The sequence below is a fragment of the Maylandia zebra genome, linkage group LG6 (genome assembly GCF_041146795.1).
Source record: "Maylandia zebra isolate NMK-2024a linkage group LG6, Mzebra_GT3a, whole genome shotgun sequence".
Classification (NCBI taxonomy): Eukaryota; Metazoa; Chordata; class Actinopteri; order Cichliformes; family Cichlidae; genus Maylandia; species Maylandia zebra.
The window spans coordinates 26,970,071-26,990,845 of NC_135172.1; the positions used below are offsets into that span (position 1 = coordinate 26,970,071).

A 20,775-nucleotide genomic window follows, 5' to 3' on the forward strand; every position below is an offset into this window, starting at 1 on the left:
GCCCCCGAGGCCCGGCCTGGGCCCCAGCCCAGAGACGGAGCGCCCCCAGAACCTCACGCCCATCCCGGACCCACCCAGGGGCAGCCACGCTACCAGGTCAGTAACCCACGTCCGTCAGCACAGACCCTCCCCTAGCCCCGCTGCACGCAGCCACGTGGAAACAGTCACCCGAGAGCCAAAAGAGCCCCCAACCGGACATGACCGCTACCCCGGGTTGAGCCCCCCAAGGAAGATGCCTCCGGGGAACCCCCCGACGCCCTAAGCCTGTCCCTACCCCCACACCAATCACAACAGTGAAGGCGGGACCAAACTATGACCCCCCACTAGGTGATGGAGCTGATCAAAGGAGCCCAGAGCAATTGATCTGATGTGGTGGCAGAGGCTGTGTCAAGACTAATGTAATCTAATAGATAATTTCTATATTGGTTAGAATTAAGATTGTTTTTATTTTTCCAGTTCAAGAGGACAGTTTTCTTGGCTATGCATAGGGCAGTGAAAACCATATGGGCTATATTCTTTTCTGAAGTGACATTATCTAAGCTGCCCAACAAACACACTAAGGGGGAAGTTGGAATGTTACATTTCAGAAACTTCGATAAGTCTTCACATATCTCGCGCCAAAACGTCTGAACTGGTGGACAGAACCAAAGAGCGTGGATATAATTGTCCGGTGAATTGGTTTGGCAGTGTGAGCAGTTGTTGGTAGACGTAAAGCCCATCTTGAACATCCGATGACCTGTATAGTGCACTCTATGTAATATTTTGTATTGAATTAATTGAAGACTGGGATTTCTAATTAGGTGAAAGGTTTTTAAGCAAACCTGAGACCAGAAGTTTTGGTCTAAGTTAACTGATAAATCCGCTTCCCATTTTGCAATAGGAAGTGATATTGATTCATCTGTTTTAGAAAGCATTCTGTATATTTTGGATAGTAATTTGGGGGTTTTAAGAGTAAGAAATTGAACCACACTTGGTGGTGTTTGTAGTTCAACTTGACCCGGTTTAAATTTCTTTTTTACTATGGATTTAATTTGTTGATATTCTAAAAATCTTTTCTTGTTGATCCCATATTGTGTAACTAGTCCGTCAAATGAAATAAATTCTGTTCCTTCTAGTATATGTTCTAAATATTTGATTCCTTTACCACTCCAATCTGAAAAGTTTATCATATTATTGTTTTGTAATATGTGTTCCTGTACTTCCTGAACAAACAGAATGTATTTTCATGCATCTGTTCCCCTGTTTCTCTCACTGTCACTGTCTTCTAGGTAAATGGCATAGATATGCGGCAGGCCAGTCATGACGAAGCTATTGCCGTGCTACGGCTCACCACCCAGCGTGTCCAGCTGTGCGTCTTCAGGCACCAGGAATCCTACAGGGAGGAGGACCTGTGGGATGTGTTCAGCCTGGAGCTGAGGCCTCGTCCTGGAGAAGGACTGGGCTTCACTACTGTGGGGAAGAGGTACAGTCAGGATGCTTTTATCAAGTTAGAAACCTCCAACTTGGTATGTTCACAGCAGGTTTGAGCCTGTGTTATCTAACACTGTGCTTTCAAGTACAACAAAGACAAAATCAAATTTTGTTCAGAACCATCGTGTTCGCAACCTAGGTGATGTCACCTGCTGAAAGAGCCTGAAGTCTAAGAGGCTGATGAAGTTGTTAATATATCGGCTTCAAATATAACATATGGCAAGTGGGAGTACTCCTCCTCGCAACTTCTGAAGATGAGAAATAGGTTAAAAATAAATAAATGTGACTTTGTTAGTGAGTGATTAGTCTTGTTGCCTATTTTTACCACAATTTTATTCTTAATCAACTTTTGTTTGTAAGCTGTAGTTAGGCTGGTTAGTTAGTTTAAATTGCAGAATACCTGTTCCTTTTAAATATAATTCCGAAAATTATATTCTAAAAAAACAAAAAACCCTTTATAGACCCTAGTAGATTGACTGTTTTCATGGCAAACTCCTTTGACGTGTTCTGTAACTACTTCACAGATCTCTCCAGCATTCGATAATTACCATAAAGGTTAGATAGGGTCTCACTGCAAAGAAGTCGCAAGACGCATCATTTTCCAAAGAGCTCGGGTGCCAATTTTCTCGCAGCTTTATGTTTTTGCACAATCAGGTGTGACATTATGCAAAACAGCCGGTGCACAGGTCACATTATTTATAAGCCTGGGGCAGGCACAGCTTTTGACCTCTGTTTTCTTCCAACAGTAATGACACTGGCATCTTTGTGTCAGATATCATCAGAGGAGGTGTAGCAGATTCGGATGGCAGGTTGTTGCTAGGCGACCAGATTCTGTCAATCAATGGGGAAGACGTGCGTGCAGCATCACAGGAGCGTGCACACACGCTTCTGCAGGTCTGCCGTATTCACAGTTTATAAATAAATGAACATAGGTAGGCATTTTCATGGCCAGCGTCATTATGTGAGATGTGTCACTTTGCTCTCAGAGTTGCAGTGGAGGAGTCCACCTGGAGGTGGCTCGTTTTAAAGCCGGGGTGCAGTACACACTGCGGAGTCAGGTAAACTGTTTATCTTGCCTACGTATTTCTTTAGTGATTCCTAGTGAAATTATAGTTCAGACTGTAGTTTGTAGGTCAACTATTGCGTTTATACACCTATTTTAACGATATTACTCTGTGAACGTAGGAGTACCTTAAGTTGTGTTTTATCCAGAGCGAAGACTCTGACTGCTCCACGCTTACACCCTCAAGTGTATGCGATGGTTCTTTTGGCCACCAGAGGGAGACAGATAACAAAATAGAGAGCTACAGTGAGTGTCAACTAAGTTCTCGAGTATCGTCTGAGTTACAATGTTGAGTCCAACAATTTGCTTTGAATGGAAAATATACTCTTGCATCTTTTTATCCATAGTTATGTGTCATTCTCTTTTGCAGCATTCAAAGACTCTGACATCAGAAAAGTGATAATAAAAAAGGTAAAACACTCTTATAGTAATAAAAGCATTGTCTTTTTGGACCCCATACTGTACTGGAGAAACTGAGTAGTGATAATTTAACTTATTTTTAGAAGTTACAAATTAGTATAAATTAGTTATATACTGAAAACAACCTGCTTCCTGACTGGATATCATGCTCCTGTAACGTTGGGTGTTTATTTTATGCTCGAATCTGCCATTTGGAAAGGTTGCAAATGTGTGTGTTTGTGTGTCTGTGCGCAATCACTCCAGGGTCCATACGACTCCTTGGGCATCAGCGTAGCTGGAGGAGTGGGCAGTCCCCATGGCAACCTTCCTCTTTTTATTGCTACCATGGATACCAATGGACTTGCTGCCAAAACACAGAAATTACAGGTGGGGAGTGACCATGTATATACACCAGTGCGTGCATGCATGTGTGTCTCATGTATGCTTCACATTGTGACTAGTCGAGTGTGGACTGGGCCTTAAATAAGGAAAATTGCACTTTCTTACTCTTACTGTGTCCCTTAGAGGCTGAAACATCTGCAAAAAGCTGTAAACTTAGACTCTCTGGTATGCATTGATGAATTTAAGGGAATCATAAAAAATAAGGTGAAGGAGGCACAAGATACCTTTTTCTTTAGAGGTGACTGTTGTTTTACTGTGTATTCTTCTGTAATCGCAGAGTGCAGGAGTCATTTAGAATCTGAAGAGGCCGTTTTTCCTGGTTAACTAAAGGTTACCAAAATGAACTTTTCCAACACTGAGACAAATATATGGACTGCCTTGACTGTGTTACATATTTATTGGAATAGAAGTCGATATTTTTACATCATTTTCTTCCTGAAATACATCTCATAAAACAAATATAAAGGTTGGAATAGATCGGGATGCAAGGGGCAGAGGACATAAATGTTTCTCCATGATCAAATTACAGACACATGTAACATAAAATGCATTTTAGACATAAATATTGAAAATGAAGTGACATACCAAAAGTAAACCTTTATGAAATCCTGAAGAAAAAAGATAGGGACAGAAAAGAAAAGGAGACTTTGTAGGCAAAAAGGAAAAGGGGGGATAGTGTTAAGTCTAGGACAAATGTGTGTTTGTGTTTGTGTGTGCATCATCTAGACGGGAGACAGGATCCTCAGTATCAATGATGTTTCCACTGAGGGAATGACTCATGTCCATGCTGAAGCCCTGCTCAAGAACACCACTGGAACCATCATTTTGCAGGTACTGTCACAGTGAGACATCCAGTAACTGATATGTAATGCCTGTAAAGGCAGTAAGTTTCTGTGTGATAACGTCAGCAGGTTTTAGTTCTGTTTTGTCAGAGAAACACAGAAATGGTTCACAGCCAGCTCCCCGTAGGGCTTTTTATCTTCTTCCATATTTCCCCAAGACATAATTTTACATACAGACAACTAAAAAAAAAAGAAGTCTTTAACAAAAAGGAGGCCCTTCATTATCAGCATTTTGCACAGTCAGTGTATGTTAATTTCAAGACAACAGTGTTTATGACATTGATTTCACACCTCTAAAAAGACTTCTGCTGTAAGGGAAAAAACTATATTTGTGTCTATGGAAGCGCATGTCGCTTGTTTTTGGCAAGTATTTTGTGTTTAAAATAAACATCAAAAGGTTTTAGACTTGTATCACTCCTACTCTGGTAATATTTGGATAGGCATAAGACCGCTGTTGCATTAATAAGATATTTGATCATTGTCCAACTATAGAAATATTAACTTTTTGCAGAAATCCTGATTAATCTGTTGTTAGCACAACTTCTTCTGGATAAATTTGCAATGCATCAGTTTTGCAGATTTGTTTGAGAAGCTTGTATTTTTTGTAGACATGTACTATACACTAGCTCAAATGTTACACGTGTTCTGTTATAATGACTTCTCCTGTGTTGGTTTCATTGTTCTTTCATTGTCTTTTATTGAAGTGAAACTGGCACCTCATGTAGAGTGGTCTGCCAGATTGCCTACTCAGCACAAATAGGCATTTTCAAAGTGATGCTCTGCATACTCCTAAAAGAAAGCTGTGAAGAAAAGCACTCCTGTCTTGCTGATGTCAGTCAGGAGAAACTCACTGTTCTCCAGAGTAATCGCATAAAATAATGAGATATATTTTTAATTACATGTTACTGTCACTATTTGTAGATGTTTTGCTATTCCTTGGATTCAGGCTGTCCTGTCCTGCTTGGATTCAGGCTGTCCTGGTCTCTTCGTGTAGTCCTAAATGGCTAAAACCTTTACACTTTGCACTCATAACATGCTGTTTGTGTGAATCTATGATTGTCTAGGTGGCAGCAGCTTCTCAGGGATGCAGCACACAGAGTAACAGCGATGTGCGCGCATGGTCATTAGGCCAGCCGAGCAGCCTGCCCTGCTTTCACAACAGCCTCTGGTAAGAAGTGGTTCAGCTAACAGTGTCATTTCGTTGTTCTTCTCTCCACTTTAATTAATGAATAAAGACAAAAGCAGGCCTCAAACTTTACTAAACAGTTGGTGCAACACTTGTTTTTAAATGCATGCACATCGGTGCGCTCAGAAGCCAACATCCATTGTTTCGCATCGTATTCTTTACAGCGCTCGCATGTATAAGACCATCACTCTGGAGAGAGGCTCCTCAGGTCTCGGCTTCAGCATTGTAGGAGGTTTTGGCAGCCCTCACGGAGACCTGCCTATCTACATCAAAACTGTCTTTGACAAGGTGAGAAAGCATCTGCCAGGTCTCCTTTTGTTGTGAAAACCAAAGAGTTTTAATGTTGGGAAAGACAGTTTAGCAGCAGTCTGTATGTCACTCACTGAGTCACTCCCTCACATCTTCTCATAGCGTTTTCTCTGTTCAAAACAAAACTTTCTCCAATCATCAGCAATTCGGGTAAAAAAGCAGGCAGCAGGCAGTTTCACCGTGTGTGGTTTTACTTTATATGCGTTGTTGTTTTGTGACTACCTATGTAAGCCACATAAGAGACAGAGATTCTTGTGTGGTTTTAAGTTATAGTGCCTTTTTTGTAATTCAACACCAAAAATAGCAATTTGTCCCTAACGGCAATGCTCAATGTAAGAAACAAAGCAAAAAGGCCACAGTTATAACTTGTTAAATAGCTTTTGTTTTGTAACAGGTGGTAAACTCTTAGTGCCATGCTCTAGTAAACTGCATTATGTCAGTTTTTGCATGATTGCTTTCCTTTGTTTTGTTTCTTGATTCTATTTCTGAGCATCTGTTGCGACCAATTCCTTTGTGATCATTACAAACATTCATTTAACCTCACATTCATTCTTTTCTCCTAACATATGTGTTGCCATATTAGCGTTTAAAAGCTCTTGTTGACTTTGTACTTCAGGGTGCAGCCATTGAGGATGGCAGGCTGAAACGTGGCGATCAGATAATTGCTGTTAATGGACACTGCCTGGAAGGTGTGACCCACGCTGAAGCTGTGGACATTCTGAAAAAGACCAAAGGAACTGTCGTCCTCACCGTGCTCTCATGAGACAACTGCCCACTGTACCTCAATTTAATGACATCTTCCTAAAACAGCTCTGGAGGGCTGTGGTTGTTTCCTATAAAGCTGTAGAGTGATTCTCCTCTTGTAGAGGGCACTCTACATGTCAAAACAATACATATAATTATAAGAAGAGTATTTATTTTAAGTCTAAATTAAATTGCATTTAATTTGTGAACTCTACCTCCAACTGCAAACACAGCTTTGTTGTATTTACACTCAGTATTTAAAAATATAGCAGAGCATGTCCAGTTAAATCCAGTTAAGGAGCCGGGTATTGGGTTCGCCAAGGCCTCCATCTTGGGCTTTGGGGATTGGATGCCTGAGTCCAGTCTGAGTCCCTTCAGAATGACCACTAAGCTCAGTCATTCTGGAGGGACTCAGAGTAGAGATGCTACTCCTCCAGCCCAGAAGGCCTAGAATGCCATCTAGGTGGGGCTTTTTGTGGCACGTCTAACTGGCAGGAGACCCCCAGGGTGGACGCAGGACACACTAGAGAGATTTTATGCCTCAGGTGGCTTAGGAAAGCCCCAGCAAGAGCTGGAGAAGGAAATAGCTGAGGAGCACCTGAGACCCTGACCCAGATGAGTGGAAGAAAATGGTTGGATGGATAGTTTAGCATTGTTGTGCATTATTTTTCATGTAAACACACTCATCAATACGTTACGTGTTCATACTGATATATATAATTAAAGCCTCAATTGACGGCAGCCTAGTGCTGGATTTTGATTATTACTTTAACAAACAAACAACTCCCAAGACTCAAAATATGCCAACTGCTTCTGCCAATCTTTTGTATGGCAATAGGATGTCTGCTTTGAAAGACTGTTGTACTTTTCTTTTCATTGTTGTGTTCGAATAATTAAAAATGTGTCATGATTTCATGAATATTGAATGTCTTAAGTGGCATGTTGATAATTAGCAATGATAACCACCTTATGTTAAACGGGACAGAGAATAGGAAAAAATGCATTTTGCTGCATCTGTTAGAAGCAGCTGCTGAGTATCGACTGTTATTTACCAGTGTAGTATTAATCAGTGTTTTCATAGTCTTCAACTTTAGCAGCTGTTTTTTTTTAGGACTTGATTTTTGATGTTAATAGTTCAGTGTGAAATTAGACACCGTCTCCGTTTTATATAAATTTATTTACCTGACTTCACACGGCTGTGATACCTATGTTTTTGTCGCTGTAATTAATTTCATTAATATAAGAAGTCACTTCACACTTACACACATGGATGCACACACTCGTTTTCATATCTTAGTGAGGACATCTAATTGACATAATGTTTTCCCCAGCTGCTTACCCTAACCCTTACCATCATTTGTATTTGTCCTCACAAAGATATATAAACATGGTGCACACGCACTGGTATTGTGTAACCAAATGTTCTGTAAGTGATCTTATTAAATGTTATTTGTTAAAATTTTGTATCCAAAACCTTTTGAAGTTCAGGACCTTGTGTTTCTGTTTTTCTTACCTTCTGATTTATCTCCGGATGCAATGTGTCAGTGAAAGAGACGTTTTATGTTATGAGGGGTTTTTTTTCATCTTTTTTATTAATGAATATCAACAAGTTATATTTTGTGATTTCTCTCACCGAGTAGGATAAACCTTTTTTTCTTTTTTTTTTTCAGTTTTCAAATTTCACACATGCACACCACACACCAGTATCTGAGAAAAGCTCTGAACTGTTTAACAAGGACAACTGAGCTGAAAGTCACATTTTTAATGGATAGAAGAAGCAAGAGTCTTCTTTTCTTTTTTCTTTATTTTATGTTATTTTTTTGCATATTTTTTGCATGTTTCCAAACCAGTGAACTGAATTTCGCCTTGGAGGTGTTTTCCTGTAGCGGTTATGCTCTATGTCTTTATCCCTCTCTCGCACTTTTTCTCCACCTTTGTCTGCCATGAGTACGTATGCGGCATCACTCACGTTTAGTCAAGGTGACAGGATGAAGTGCGTGTCGTGCTTGGAATGACAGGCAGCTCTGAATAGCTAGGTTTCATTTGACGTAGACGTGACGTCGACGTAAAGCGCGAAATTTGACTGGCGGTCGGAAGTGAAAAAGATAAGCGCAAAATCACAGACAGACAGTACGCAAAATGCCTATGTCCTGTTGTGTTTACGGATGCTCCAGTAGGTCGACCCGAGAAACTGATAAACGGTATTTTAGGGTACCAAAAATAGCCCAACGAAGAGGAGAAAAATGGAAAATTCTAACCGAAAAACGTAGAAAAAAATGGATTTTAAATTTACGTTTACAGTCGGGAGGAGCAGAGTCTGCCAATGCCCGTGTCTGCAGCGACCACTTCGTCAGAGGTAATGTTATGTTTGCAAACGAACTTATTAGCATTAGGTTGTCGTTAAATTCTCGTTTACTTAGTGCTTTTAAGTTAGTAGTCTAATATTGACTTGATTGGGACTATAGGCTGCCCAAGTGCTTTGGATGACGAAGAGTCGGAGGACTGGGCTCCGACGGTCAATCTCGGCTACGAACGAAAACCCAGATCGGAATCAGTTCTCAAACGAGAGAAAAGAATGAAGCTTAAGGCAGAACAGCATCGATGTGCAGAGGCGATTTTGGATATGCAACAGACGGCTGAGAGCCCGGATTTGAGCCTACTTAATTAGGCTACTAACCCTGCCATACAATTGCAATGAGCTGCAATCACTTCTCCATCCTCCTTTGCAATTACCCAAGTCTTCAGAGGTGTCTCGTTAGACCTCTGAGAATGGTTTACCTTGAAACAAACAACTGTCACTCTAACGAAGTCCTAAGGATGTGGCATGTTTGTTGACGTTAAAGCCGCTACCGCTAACTGTTAGCGTGTTTAAGATAAAGCAATATAAGAACAAACACTCACCCTTGCAAACACCAAACTGTATCCATCACGGAGACGTTTTGTTCCAAGGTTGTGGACCCACCCGCTGACAAAAAAATTGTACGCCTCCAGACTCTTGAAAGCTTTCATTTGCTGCCTAGTGTAGTAAGAAGTCTGGAGGACCAAGTAGTTGGTGATATCCACAGCCTCGATAGTAGGCAAATCCTTTACTTCTGTGGTGTATTCGGACATTTTCAAAGAATACGGATCACGTCCGATATATTTTTTAACTATCTGTTTATATCTCTCCCGAGAAACGGGGTCTAAAGTTGCACAATAGCTGCTCTCCTGACTCTCCACAGTGTCCTCCATGTTTACTTCCGCCCTCCACTCAAAAATCGCGCTGCCTCCGCACGTCATCAGAACCACGTGACCGCAACCCAACTATTACGGAGGAGTCGTGAGGAGAGGAGAGAAGAAGGGGGATGAGCTAGATTAGAGAAAAGGCAACATTTTATAGAAGGCGGAGAAGATCAGTCTAAAGTTTGGACAAAGACGTTTTAAACCTGAGGTCCGACAATCACAGAGGAAGAGGAAACCTGTGACTTTTTTAAAGGAAAATCCTCAGTACTTTCACTTTAATTACCAGAGTTACTGGTGACAACTTGATAAACAATACATTTGCACACAAATGTCTCATTTAGGAAATAGGAGGCATCTAGGGAGATCCTGTCTGGAGCCTCGGCATTAATCAAAGCCATCTGTTCACATTGCAAGCTTTATTGAAACCCAGCCATCGCGGTCTGCTTTATCCTTCTCCAGATGAACAATTGCTTCCCTGCTGGCCCAAGGAGAAATGGAGAAACGGTGTAATGCTTTTTTTTTTCTTTTTTTTTTTGCATTTCACTTGGATCTTTGCTATAATATAAGAATGATAAACATCATATTTGGTATTTTTTTCACATCCACAAACATTTGACCCCTGTGGATTTCCAGTTTCATACAAATAACTGACAGGGAAGCAGATGAAATTACATCTATTTTTTCTTCTTTTTTCTTTAAGAGGAAGCAAAAGGACTTATCTGCCGTTTTTGTTGTTGTTGTTTTTCAAAACCAGCCTCAAATTTCATGACAAACATTTTTAAGGGGAAGAGCTCCAGCCACAGGGAACAGGACTTTTTTTCCTACCCTTAGTCATACACCATGTAGCACAGTAACTTCTTTGGCTGCAGAAACTGCTATGCATTTTTTCTGCAGATGACTTTCATGAGAGCATGCTTGAAAGGCACTAATGAGCCTCTCTCTCTGGAGGATAGCAGTGGCCAAATGATTGTTCTATGTGTGACTGTCACATCGATCCATATTCATAAACATAGGGGACCGTGTCTTTTTGCTGTCAGTGTAACCTGGTGATACAGAAAGTACAGCCAACGGGTCCAAAAAGTCTTCTTCTCCATCCTTTCCCATGAGGTCCTTTTTCAAGATATCAGCATGCACTGCAAAAATATCCTTTGAAATTCACTCCAGTCAGTGCTGAGTGTTAAAATCTTGATTCCCATAAAGCAAAATGTCCCAAAATATCCCAAAAGGAAGAGTTAGGTGCCACTAAGTCCACGTCATTCCCATTAAATGAGCGAATGAGCAGGGCTGAGTTGGCATTTGGCACACAGACACAAAAAAGCGTGCACGGTGGTGTGGCTTATATTCAGTGACATAGCCTAGCAAGAAATAGTTAGACCTAATCATGAAACAGCAGGCAAACACTGGATGACGTCATCCGATTATGAGTTTGAAAACCGACCGAACAATGCTAATTAATTAATTAGTTAGTTAATTTTACATACGGATGTTAAAATATAAGGGTTTCCTCTACATATCATATCTACACACACCTGTACTACAGAAAGAAAGTAAATTTCAAGTGATGAAAGTTCCGTAGTCTACTGTGTAGTTTTTACAGAAATCTTTTTAACGCTTATTCAATAAACCACTGAATTTCTCACGGTTCACAAAAGCTTATTTCTGAAAATTTTTTAGATACTCTGAATAAAAAAAACATGTCCGTTTTTAAATGTCCGTTGATCACCCTCGGCTTAAAAATCTTCAAATTTGGGGACACTGTGGTTAAGTAAGTGTTTGTTTTGGGATGGGGAGTTTCTGCTGAAAATGCAGCTTCACATCAAAAAGATCAGACAGCATCTCCACCCTCCACCTCCATGACGCCCTTGCTGTAGGTACGAGCTTGAAGACTTGCTGTAAGCCTCCAAAGTTGCAACGTAGGATCATAAATTGTGCATACTGTGCGCCTTCGTGGTAATTAGGCATGCAGTGACAGGTGGCCGCCTTTTGTGACAGACAGGACAGGATTATTTATTTATTCAAGGCAAACGATATTATGTATGTAAAACTATCACACACACCCAAAAAAGCCACAGTTATAAAAATTAAAAGTAATAAATCTGCGCCAAAAGGGCAAACTAGTCTTACAACTCGAGGGTACTCGACCGCTGCTTTGTTTTTTTTAATAGCTTATAGGTGTGGACAGTGTAGCAGTTTTATGGTGTCATGGAGATTTAAAATTCCACGGTGCGCTTAAAGTCATATTAAGTTTTGTCTTTGATATTCCCTACATGCAGTTTAAAAAATTAGGATACGAGTGTAAATGAAGAAAAGAAAAACGATTTCCTCCTTTCGCAGTAATCCTTTAGATCCACTTGAGGGCGGTACATCTGCTGTTTTGAACACATGGAAATTTGCATGGGCTTGATTTGAGAAGTAACATTACGTCTAAGTGGTGTGATTTGCCAGTTGGCCTGAGGCTTGAGACAAGCAAATTTATGCCTGCGGCAAAAAAGGCCTGTGGTGTTTTCATAAAATACTGCTTGTTCACACAAAAACAGAGTGAGTTAAAAGTTTAAAAAAATGAAAAGGAATAGAAGCATATTCCTATAGAAAGACATCATTTCATCTGCACGGATAAACTTATATTTGTCAGCTGAAAATGGGCAGCGAGGTGGAGTCACTAAATAGTGTAGCTCTGACATGTAGCTTTGGAAGGTTCAGTCCCAGTAGCTGCTCCTATGCTTGCTGTGTACTTATCTGAGCACTGGATATCAGCTCTTGCAGTTATTATAATCTTGGCTGCAGTCTGAAAATCTACTGGATGTGCTCAACAAAAGATCTGCCAGACCCTCTCCGCTTTTCAATTCATAAATGCAGACACACAATTATGCCTGGGCTCAAAACCAGTTCACCTTTATTAGAAGAAATGGAGGAATAATTAAAAAAAGGAAAACAAGGCAAATTTATGTATGTAAATGTTGGGTCCTCTCAAGATGATCAAAAATGTTAGACAACGGACTGTGATTTGTCCAGCCTGCGGTCTTCCTCTGAGTAGCGTCGGTAAATTTCTGCCAACAGCGGCTCCAGGGCCTCGGCAGAGCTGTAAGAGTGAGAACGCATGGCGCAGGCTATGACGATACCAACCACCACCACAACCAGCACTGCAGCAATAACGGCTACGCTGATGATCTCAGAGAGAGTGAAGGTACGAGCTATGAGGGAAAAGAGCGGACGGTTATGAGCAATTCCTGGATTTTGTGGATCTGCACATGCTTACACGTTCTCTGCTTCTCACCCGGCCACTGGACCTCATATGAGTATCCCAGGTTTTCTGGGGCAGGCACAAACATCTCAGCATTGGTGACAGGCGGCCAGAAAGGAACCATGTTGAACCTGCGGTTGTGTCCAATGGGAGCGTTCTCATCGGGGTAAACAGTGTCACCTGAGAGAGTGAAGAATATGTCAATCCATCCATTCATTCTCCAAAGTGAATTTTGTTGTTTGAATATTCGCAAAGGTGTACCCGGTTGATGCCTGCGGAGCCACTCGTCAAAGACTGCATCGGTAAAGGTGTGAAGCAAGACAAAGATGGGATCATTGGGCGACAGGTGAGTCTGTCCACCCGTCCCGTTGAGGAAGAGGTGGGCCAGATTGTGAAGACTGCGGATCACTGGGTCGTACATCCCCTGGGGGGCGCTGTAGCCTTGAAATTATGGAACAAAAAAGGAGAGAAAAAAGGAAAACGTTTAATGAAGACTCTGATTGACCAAAATTAGGAACAACAAATGTTGTGTTGGAGCTAACCATATGTGCATGTGGGTGGAGGATTGAGTGAGTGTTTTTCTGGCTTTGTGTTTCATCTATACACTCACACAGTATTCAGCAGCTTTATTTTCTGAGCTGAGCCCAAGTGAAACTGAATATTTCCTTGGATTGGGTTGATGGGAGAATGCTAAATCTCAACTACTGCTTTGGCTCTAACCTATGAGTCATGTTGAATGTGGATCACCTTCGATGGTGTTCCTGAAGCTCTCGGAGGAGGTGGAGTAGTAAGGAGGGGTATCAAAGGTGTTGATCTCCAGACAGTCCAGCACATCTTTGGGCTCCGGCAGCCTCTGCACCATGGGCCGCGCCACGTTGCCTGCTGGGTTCCTCCTGATGGGACTGCTCTCTGTGCCTTGGAGATGAAGAAAGGACTCAATAAAACTAGGTTGAGTGAAATATAATTAGTTTAAAATAATAAAGATAACTTCTGATTACTGGCACACTAAGACCTAAGATCAGGCACAAGCCAGAGGTCCCTACAGATATGGATTGATTGAAAATGTATTATTTAACCACCTTCTAACTCTGTGTGGGAGACTCTACTAGTTTGATCAGCCTTAAACATGACAGGATGGCAGTTTTCTTTTTTAATTATTCAATAAAAGTCAACAGTAGTGAGTGGGAGCTTTGTGACTGAACAGAAGTTTTTTTTTTCTTTTTTTGTCTCTCTTGCATGTATGATGTCTTTCTCTTTTTTCAGGCTTTCTCTCCTACACACAAGCACATAAACAGAAGGCTACATAACCGAGTTGTCTGTCTGTTTGAAGATTATTCCCTCAGATCAAAGGAACCAGTAGACTGTTAGATTCCTGTCTTCAACAAGCGCATGCACAAATGAGGCAACCCCCTTAACCCATTTAAGGAGATGTTGCTTGTTGACGCAGGAAATACCAGGCCTGTCATGACTCTCTGGGGGGAATAACAAGATAGATCACTCACATGTTGGCCACTCACGTGTTCAACCTGTTACCAAACACTTTTTTTTCTTATGACCTCTTTTTATAAGTTTGTTGTTGAGGCTCCACGGGGAAAGATGATTGCCTATTCCGAATGAAAACCAAATCCTTTATAAATTAGGTGCATTTGAACACTGAAAGAAAGGTAGTGAATTAGGCTTGTAATCTGGTGCCAGTACGGAATGAGAGCCAATCCCTGCAAATCTGATCACCTAAAGTCTAGGTTACGCAGCGTTATCTTAATACTGAATAACAATTCTCTTATTCTAGGTTAAATCTTGTGACCAATCAGGAATTAACACTGAAAAACTAGGCTGATTGAATAAAAACAAAAAAATCTTTCAAACCGCAGTATTTAGAGATGCAGTGTGTAGTACTCCAGTTACACACGGCAACAGAGAAGGCGATGTTTAACAACTAGAGCAGTTTCAAACAAACTGAAGTAATAGCGAGCAATATCGAATTTAGCACAACAGCTGTGAGCTATTATTTATAGCAGCCTATGTTCTACATGCTCTCTTTATGAGCTCTTTGCCCTCTTTTCTGATGCAGCTGAGACGATGCTGTATGTCAGCAGCGCTCGGCTGCACGGCGAGGTATAGTGTGTGTTTCCGTGACTGTCTTTACTGTTGCAGATGGTGCCCAGAGTGTCGTAGTCATCCACACTCTCGCAGATGACCCTCCACTGTGAGAACACAGAGTTGGGGCTGATGGAGCTCATATCAAATGTGCTCCTGGCTCCCAGCAGGTCATCTGTGCAGATGTCGCATTCGCTGCCTCCAATGGCGAAGTTCCAGTAGGGCAGGGCAAAGGTGGGGTTGCCCAGCATGTCCTGTGAAGATCGAACAGGGGAAGGAGGCAGGTGTTCAGGGAAGGACTGTCTGTAAACAAACTGCTTTCTTGAATTGTTTATTAGAAAAATATGCAGGTTGGTCCTTTTTCTTTTTGTCCTTTATGCACCCTATTTTTTTGTCCCCTTCCTATATATTCCTGCTTTTGTTTTGCCTTTTTTATTTCCTCCTTGCATTAACCCATTCTCCTTCCGGCTAGCTTTTCACTCAGTGTCAGATCTTTTATTTTTCCATCACCACTCCTCCTATCCTAACCTCCTCATCCATTTCTTTATCAGCCCAGAAGCTTGCTGTCTCTCCTCTTTTCCACTACCACCCCTCTTTCTCCCTGCCTTCTCTCTGCTCACCTGCATGTCTCTCTCCAGTTGCAGCAGATGAAAACGATGCCAGGTGACAAAACCTGGGCCCTCGTGGGAGAAGTCTACACCTCCAAAGCTGGTCTGGCCTGGCCCCAGGTACGTCTTACTGACAGAGTAGTAGTGACTCCAAACAAAGTAATTATAAATGGTGATGTTCTCAAACTGTGGGGTGTTGCCATCAGGCCCAAACAACTCCTGGTACCTAAAGATAAAGGATGAATGTCACGTTGTATTTTTTCCTCCACATTGCCCTGCCTGAATCCTCCAAATTCACCCTGATTGATTTGAAGTAAGAGAATGCGTGGCCTTAGATGAACTATGCATGTGTTAAATGCTCTGCTGTTGCATAAAGCTTTGTAATCTTAGTAGCTCTACAAAGTGTTTTTCACAATTTTGTTTTCACTGATCCATTCAAACACGGCTTCAGAACTTGGGGATGGTACTGGTGAATAACTCACTAATGGATATATAGATATTAATACATATTTTATTCTCTGTAGCTGCAATGCATTATGTGGCATGTAACTAAGAATCTTGAGCATGACCATTAATAACAAGGGGAATTTTAATTGTCTGATCCAGAGGTTAAGAGATTTTCTTTGAGCTGCAGTCAAGAATGGCTTCAAAAATTAACCAATTGCAGTCCTCAGCTGATTTAGAAGGAGGTTATTCACAGATTCAGAAGACTGTAATTCCCTTTACTCGTGCCAAAAGTGATCATTTGCTCAACTTTCTACAGCTTTTAAAGAAAGCTGCCATGAGAAATCCTCTGATTTTACAAATAATTTCAAAAACACAGCATGTGGCTCAGCCACAGATACTGCACATATATTTCTTTCAACCGACTCAGCTGAGTCTGAGCGTGCAGGTCCTTGGGCAAAACATACTGTGTTTAGAATCACTGTTGACCAGAGAATTACAAGGTAAAAATCAACCCTTTAAAATCATCTAATTGTATTCAGCTTGATTATCATGTTATTTTTTCAATATACCGTCTTGTACAGATGACGAGGTCAGGGTGGACAGTCCTCTTAGCTTGATCCAGAGCATTTACAAACGCCTGCTTCTCAGCTGTGCTCATCTGCATGATGTTTCTCCTTACTGGGGAGAAGTTAATGGGGTGAAGAGAGAGAATGAAGTGTTGTTAAAGTGTGGGGGAAACGAAGGAAGAGTAGAGAAAAGAAAGTGCTATTAAAAATTAACACTTTTTTCCTGCTCCTAGCAATAAATGCTGCCTTCATTCCCCAGGCTGATGTAGACCTGTGAAATCTTGAAGGACACGGTAGAAGATAGAAATTTTAAGTCGTCGTGAATTTTTAGGTCGTAAAAAAGCATCTGCTCTCTTACCCACAGAGATCCTCTGATCACAGTTTGGTCCAGTTAGCCCGTGTCTGCATCGCCCACAGTTGTAGCCGGTGAAATTCCCATTACACCGGCAAGTGCGATTGAAGAATCTCAGCGGCCACCTCTCTCTGTCATCGCGCCCGGCATAAGGGTACTGAGGTCCATGGCGCCGACTGTCAGCCTCAATGGTCACACACTGGCCTCTTCCTGTGCTGGAGCCACACTCGTCTCCTGCTACCCCTGCAGGGGATGGGCAGCACTGGCCGCTCTGCAGCCCCTCAGGAGTGACACACTCCCTTGGGAACTGGGCCAAGGTGAGCGTGGCACACAAGGTCCCCACCAAACCCACACTCCACAAGCTGATAAAGTAGAGAATGAGGTGAAGTAAGGAGTTTTTTAGGGCCATGCAGTAATTTAGATGTGAGAACAAGGTTGGAACAAAGTGCGTGGAAATCTTTTACATGTTGAGAATTGCTGTTATACAGGCCTCCTTCTTTTTGAAAGGACTTGTCTTGTTCACGGTTGTGAAGGACCAGTGACCGTCCCAGAACACATTTAGCAAGATGAAGATTAAAAAAAAAACATCCCCACATACACGCCACATCCACTGAAATTAAGCTCTAGAACAACTTACTCAGTACGTGTTCTCTTGTTAAAGCCAATTGTCTTAACATTATTCCAAAACTTCAGTTCTTACACATCCCTGCAGGCAGCACAAGTCATTATTTATAATTCACAAAGCCATTAGCTTTCAACTCTTACAAGTTCAGAAATGCTTTCAACAATAGACAGCAGGCAATGATTTGCTTGAACCTTTTTTCTTTTTTCTTCCTTTTTTTTGCAGTTAGATTTGCATGCCTTTTGTGCCTTTTGAAGTTTGTTGATTAGAAATGAATGAAGGAGTGGCTAATAATTTGTAATTATTATGAGCAATTATTTAACAACAAAACAGCACCTAAGAAATGTTACCAATATAAAAGGGGGAATAGCTCCACATGTTTGAGCATATTACAAATATTTGAATGCACGACTTAACTAGTCGGCATCACCTGCTGGGTTCTGTGAAAATCTGCTCTGTAACATCATATGAGACAAAACTTCACTTCATCTGCAAAGATGTAGCGCATTAGTCCAATATGCACTTTTAATTTGTAAAGGCGCTAAAGCAGTCAGTCATACCGCCGAGTTGTATGACTTTTTGGATTCTACAGTTCATTTGGTGAAAAAGGAATCAGTATCATTTGTTCCCCTACCTCTGACTGTACATGCTGCTCCTCTGTTTGCAGAACTGAAGTCCCCCCCAAGAATCAGCCCGTTGCCCTTCTCTGTCTTAAATAGCTATTGAGCACATGAGCAGGCCTTTGTGGAGCTTGTGCAAGGAGAAACACACACACACACACACACATACCGTACACACGTGTACACTTGAGGGTACTTGAGTTTTTTCAAAAACTCATTCATGAACCTTGTGATCATGGACCAAATGACGCCAGACTGTGGATACTCACACAAATATTTGATGACATTCATGCTGAAGTCTTACAAGAGAAAATTTCTGGGGTTTTAGCCAAGTTCTACATTTATGTAAATCATGTACGTAAGTAGAAGTTAGTTCCATAATTTTGTTTTGTTTTTGTTTGTTTTCACTTTGTTTCTGTACACTCCAAAAGACGATTTTCAAATTAAGCAATCAAGACGTGATTGAGTACAGACTGTTAGCTTTAATTCCAGCAGTTTTACAGTATTTTTACACTAGCACTTTAGGAGATGCAGCAAATTTTATGCACAGTCCCTCGTTTTCAAAGGCTTAAAAATAATTGGACAATTGACTGACAAGCGGTTTCATGGTGACACGAGGCCTGGTCGCTTGTTGTTATTTCATGATAAATGAAGCAAACATAATATCTGAAGTTGATTCAAAGTCCTAAGTTTGTATTTTTGTCACTTTTCTCTGTAGACAAGGAGGTACTTATCACTCTGAAAAAAATCTAAATAAATCTAACAGAGAGACAGCAAAAACTTTAGGAGTGGCCAAATCAACAATCTGGTGCATTCTAAAAAGGATTTCTGCATTTGCCAACACAGCTAACCCAAGAGGCCTGAAAGACCATGCATAAAGTGGATGATGACAGAATTATTTCAACTGTTAAGAAAAACAACTTAAAAAAATCTAACCAAGCTGGGAACACTCTCAAAATATTAGTGATATCATTGTTAACGTCTACAAACATGAAACGCAGAGGGTTTACAACAAGGTTCAAACCACCGGTTACACTCAAGAACATGAAGGTCAGATGAGTGTTTTTTAGAAATCCTCTGAAAGAGCCTGCACAGTTCTGAGAAAAAAAAGGTCAGATGATAAACTTGCAGAAGAATGACGGGAAGAGAAAATTATGATAGGGGCAGGGTTGTGGTGTGTGGTGGCCAGTGGAACTCGGCACTGGAGTTTATGGATCTAGTTGCTTCTTTGGACACTTAATTTTGTTCTACTCAAAGCAAAACTTATAATACACAAGTCAAGACTGACGCAGAATAAAAAACAAATCCATTTTTTAAAAATCGTTTTACATTTTAAAGACTTTTCAGATGAGGCACTTCATGTTGCAGCCAGCATTCTCAGACTTCAGACTTGCTGATAAAATGGGATGATTGCTCGTGGCAGTTCAGCAGCTTTGTACAGCATGAGCGATGTGGCCACTTTGAAAACCATTGCTCAACAATTCCAGTGCAGCCTAAAGTGTTTATAGACATCAAACTACTAGACAGCAGTAGATACATAAAAGGTTTATCACATTTGCACACTTGCACATGTACACAGTATTTTCAAACACACGTTTCTCTGTTCACTCAGTCACACAGTCATATATGCCAAAATCCAAAATTGTTAGGCTTTTTTTTATTTTATTTACACATGCAAAAACACAAATAAAGTCATATGCACTAAGTGTAAGATGATTATACAGTAGTTAATACACTTGGGAATGTGAGACAGTCACTACTGGGTTTGGTTAGGGTATGAAATTTTTGTGCTCACTGAGCTTAATTTAGATATAGCATGAATGAGGAAACAGTTGGACCCCCTAGAGAAAGGAAGTCCTGAGGTCTTGTGAGGAATTTGGTCCTGGTCCAATATTGGCCCACTCATCTGTAGAGCTGGGTGGGAGGTCTGACATAGCTATTGCATGCTCATCTCCTTGCTGGTCATTTATTTTGGCCAGGGTTGAAGCCATATTAGCTGGGTCAACTGCAGCCATCCTGGTGGAAAGGACAAAAGAGCAGTTGGCAGTGATTAGACCAGTTGAAACAGGAAAAAAGGAGAAAATATACAGCCGTCTGATAACAGGAACAACTCACATTGTTGTACAATGGTATAATATTAGGTTAGTGCTAGCAGGAAAATGGGATAAATTTCACACAAATGAGAAAATCTATTTTGCTTCACGCAAAAACAAAGACAGGCACCTTTCAAGCGATGAAATCGGAACACACTTTCAAATGGCTTGTTCGTAATGGTTGTCAAACTGCTGTTAAGTATGCCGCTCTAAGCGAATGCTAATATTCTCACTGGAAGGTCTGTTTATTTAATGATTTCCACACCAGATGGAGAAGCTTACAAACTGTGCTGAAATGAGATACCTGGGAGCTAATGACACACCTAGATACAAACAGATCACTTGACATTATTGAATAATTGCAGGGGATACCGTCCTGGCTGAAATTTTTAATACGTCCTAGTAGACTACCCCTCAAGGGCAACAATGCGGCTGTCCTAAGAGCATTTCCATTATGTTGCCTGGGTGCTGAATATTTGCACGTTACCCAGA

General features: G+C 41.1%; 3 protein-coding genes across 5 annotated transcripts in view; 1 reads left to right on the top strand and 2 right to left on the bottom strand.

The window, feature by feature from the left end:
* Window positions 1-7,882, top strand: part of si:dkey-92j12.5 (multiple PDZ domain protein) — a 46,697-nt gene extending 38,815 nt beyond the window's left edge. For both annotated transcript variants that reach the window (XM_004564225.3, XM_004564226.3), the window contains 10 exons: window positions 1,269-1,462; window positions 2,217-2,364; window positions 2,457-2,528; window positions 2,656-2,779; window positions 2,904-2,944; window positions 3,197-3,319; window positions 4,061-4,165; window positions 5,241-5,344; window positions 5,527-5,650; window positions 6,288-7,882. In XM_004564225.3, the coding sequence (XP_004564282.2) occupies window positions 1,269-1,462; window positions 2,217-2,364; window positions 2,457-2,528; window positions 2,656-2,779; window positions 2,904-2,944; window positions 3,197-3,319; window positions 4,061-4,165; window positions 5,241-5,344; window positions 5,527-5,650; window positions 6,288-6,434 (1,182 nt within the window). In that variant the 3' untranslated portion in view covers window positions 6,435-7,882. The remainder of the gene's footprint in view (window positions 1-1,268; window positions 1,463-2,216; window positions 2,365-2,456; window positions 2,529-2,655; window positions 2,780-2,903; window positions 2,945-3,196; window positions 3,320-4,060; window positions 4,166-5,240; window positions 5,345-5,526; window positions 5,651-6,287) is intronic.
* Window positions 7,883-12,501: 4,619 nt separating this feature from the next.
* On the bottom strand, window positions 12,502-18,298 carry tyrp1b (tyrosinase-related protein 1b). Its single transcript, XM_004564224.3, has 9 exons — window positions 18,205-18,298; window positions 16,955-17,310; window positions 16,600-16,708; window positions 15,596-15,809; window positions 15,025-15,229; window positions 13,626-13,793; window positions 13,140-13,319; window positions 12,912-13,058; window positions 12,502-12,828 (listed from the first exon to the last, which is right to left on the bottom strand). Exons 1-9 carry the CDS (start codon window positions 18,216-18,218, stop codon window positions 12,623-12,625), a joined length of 1,599 nt encoding a protein of 532 aa, XP_004564281.1. The 5' UTR covers window positions 18,219-18,298; the 3' UTR covers window positions 12,502-12,622.
* Window positions 18,299-18,687: 389 nt separating this feature from the next.
* LOC101464648 (uncharacterized) overlaps window positions 18,688-20,775 on the bottom strand; it is a 49,193-nt gene continuing 47,105 nt past the window's right edge. For both annotated transcript variants that reach the window (XM_076884979.1, XM_004564352.2), the window contains exon 6: window positions 18,688-20,206. In XM_076884979.1, coding sequence (XP_076741094.1) covers window positions 20,032-20,206 — 175 coding nt within the window. In that variant the 3' untranslated portion in view covers window positions 18,688-20,031. The remainder of the gene's footprint in view (window positions 20,207-20,775) is intronic.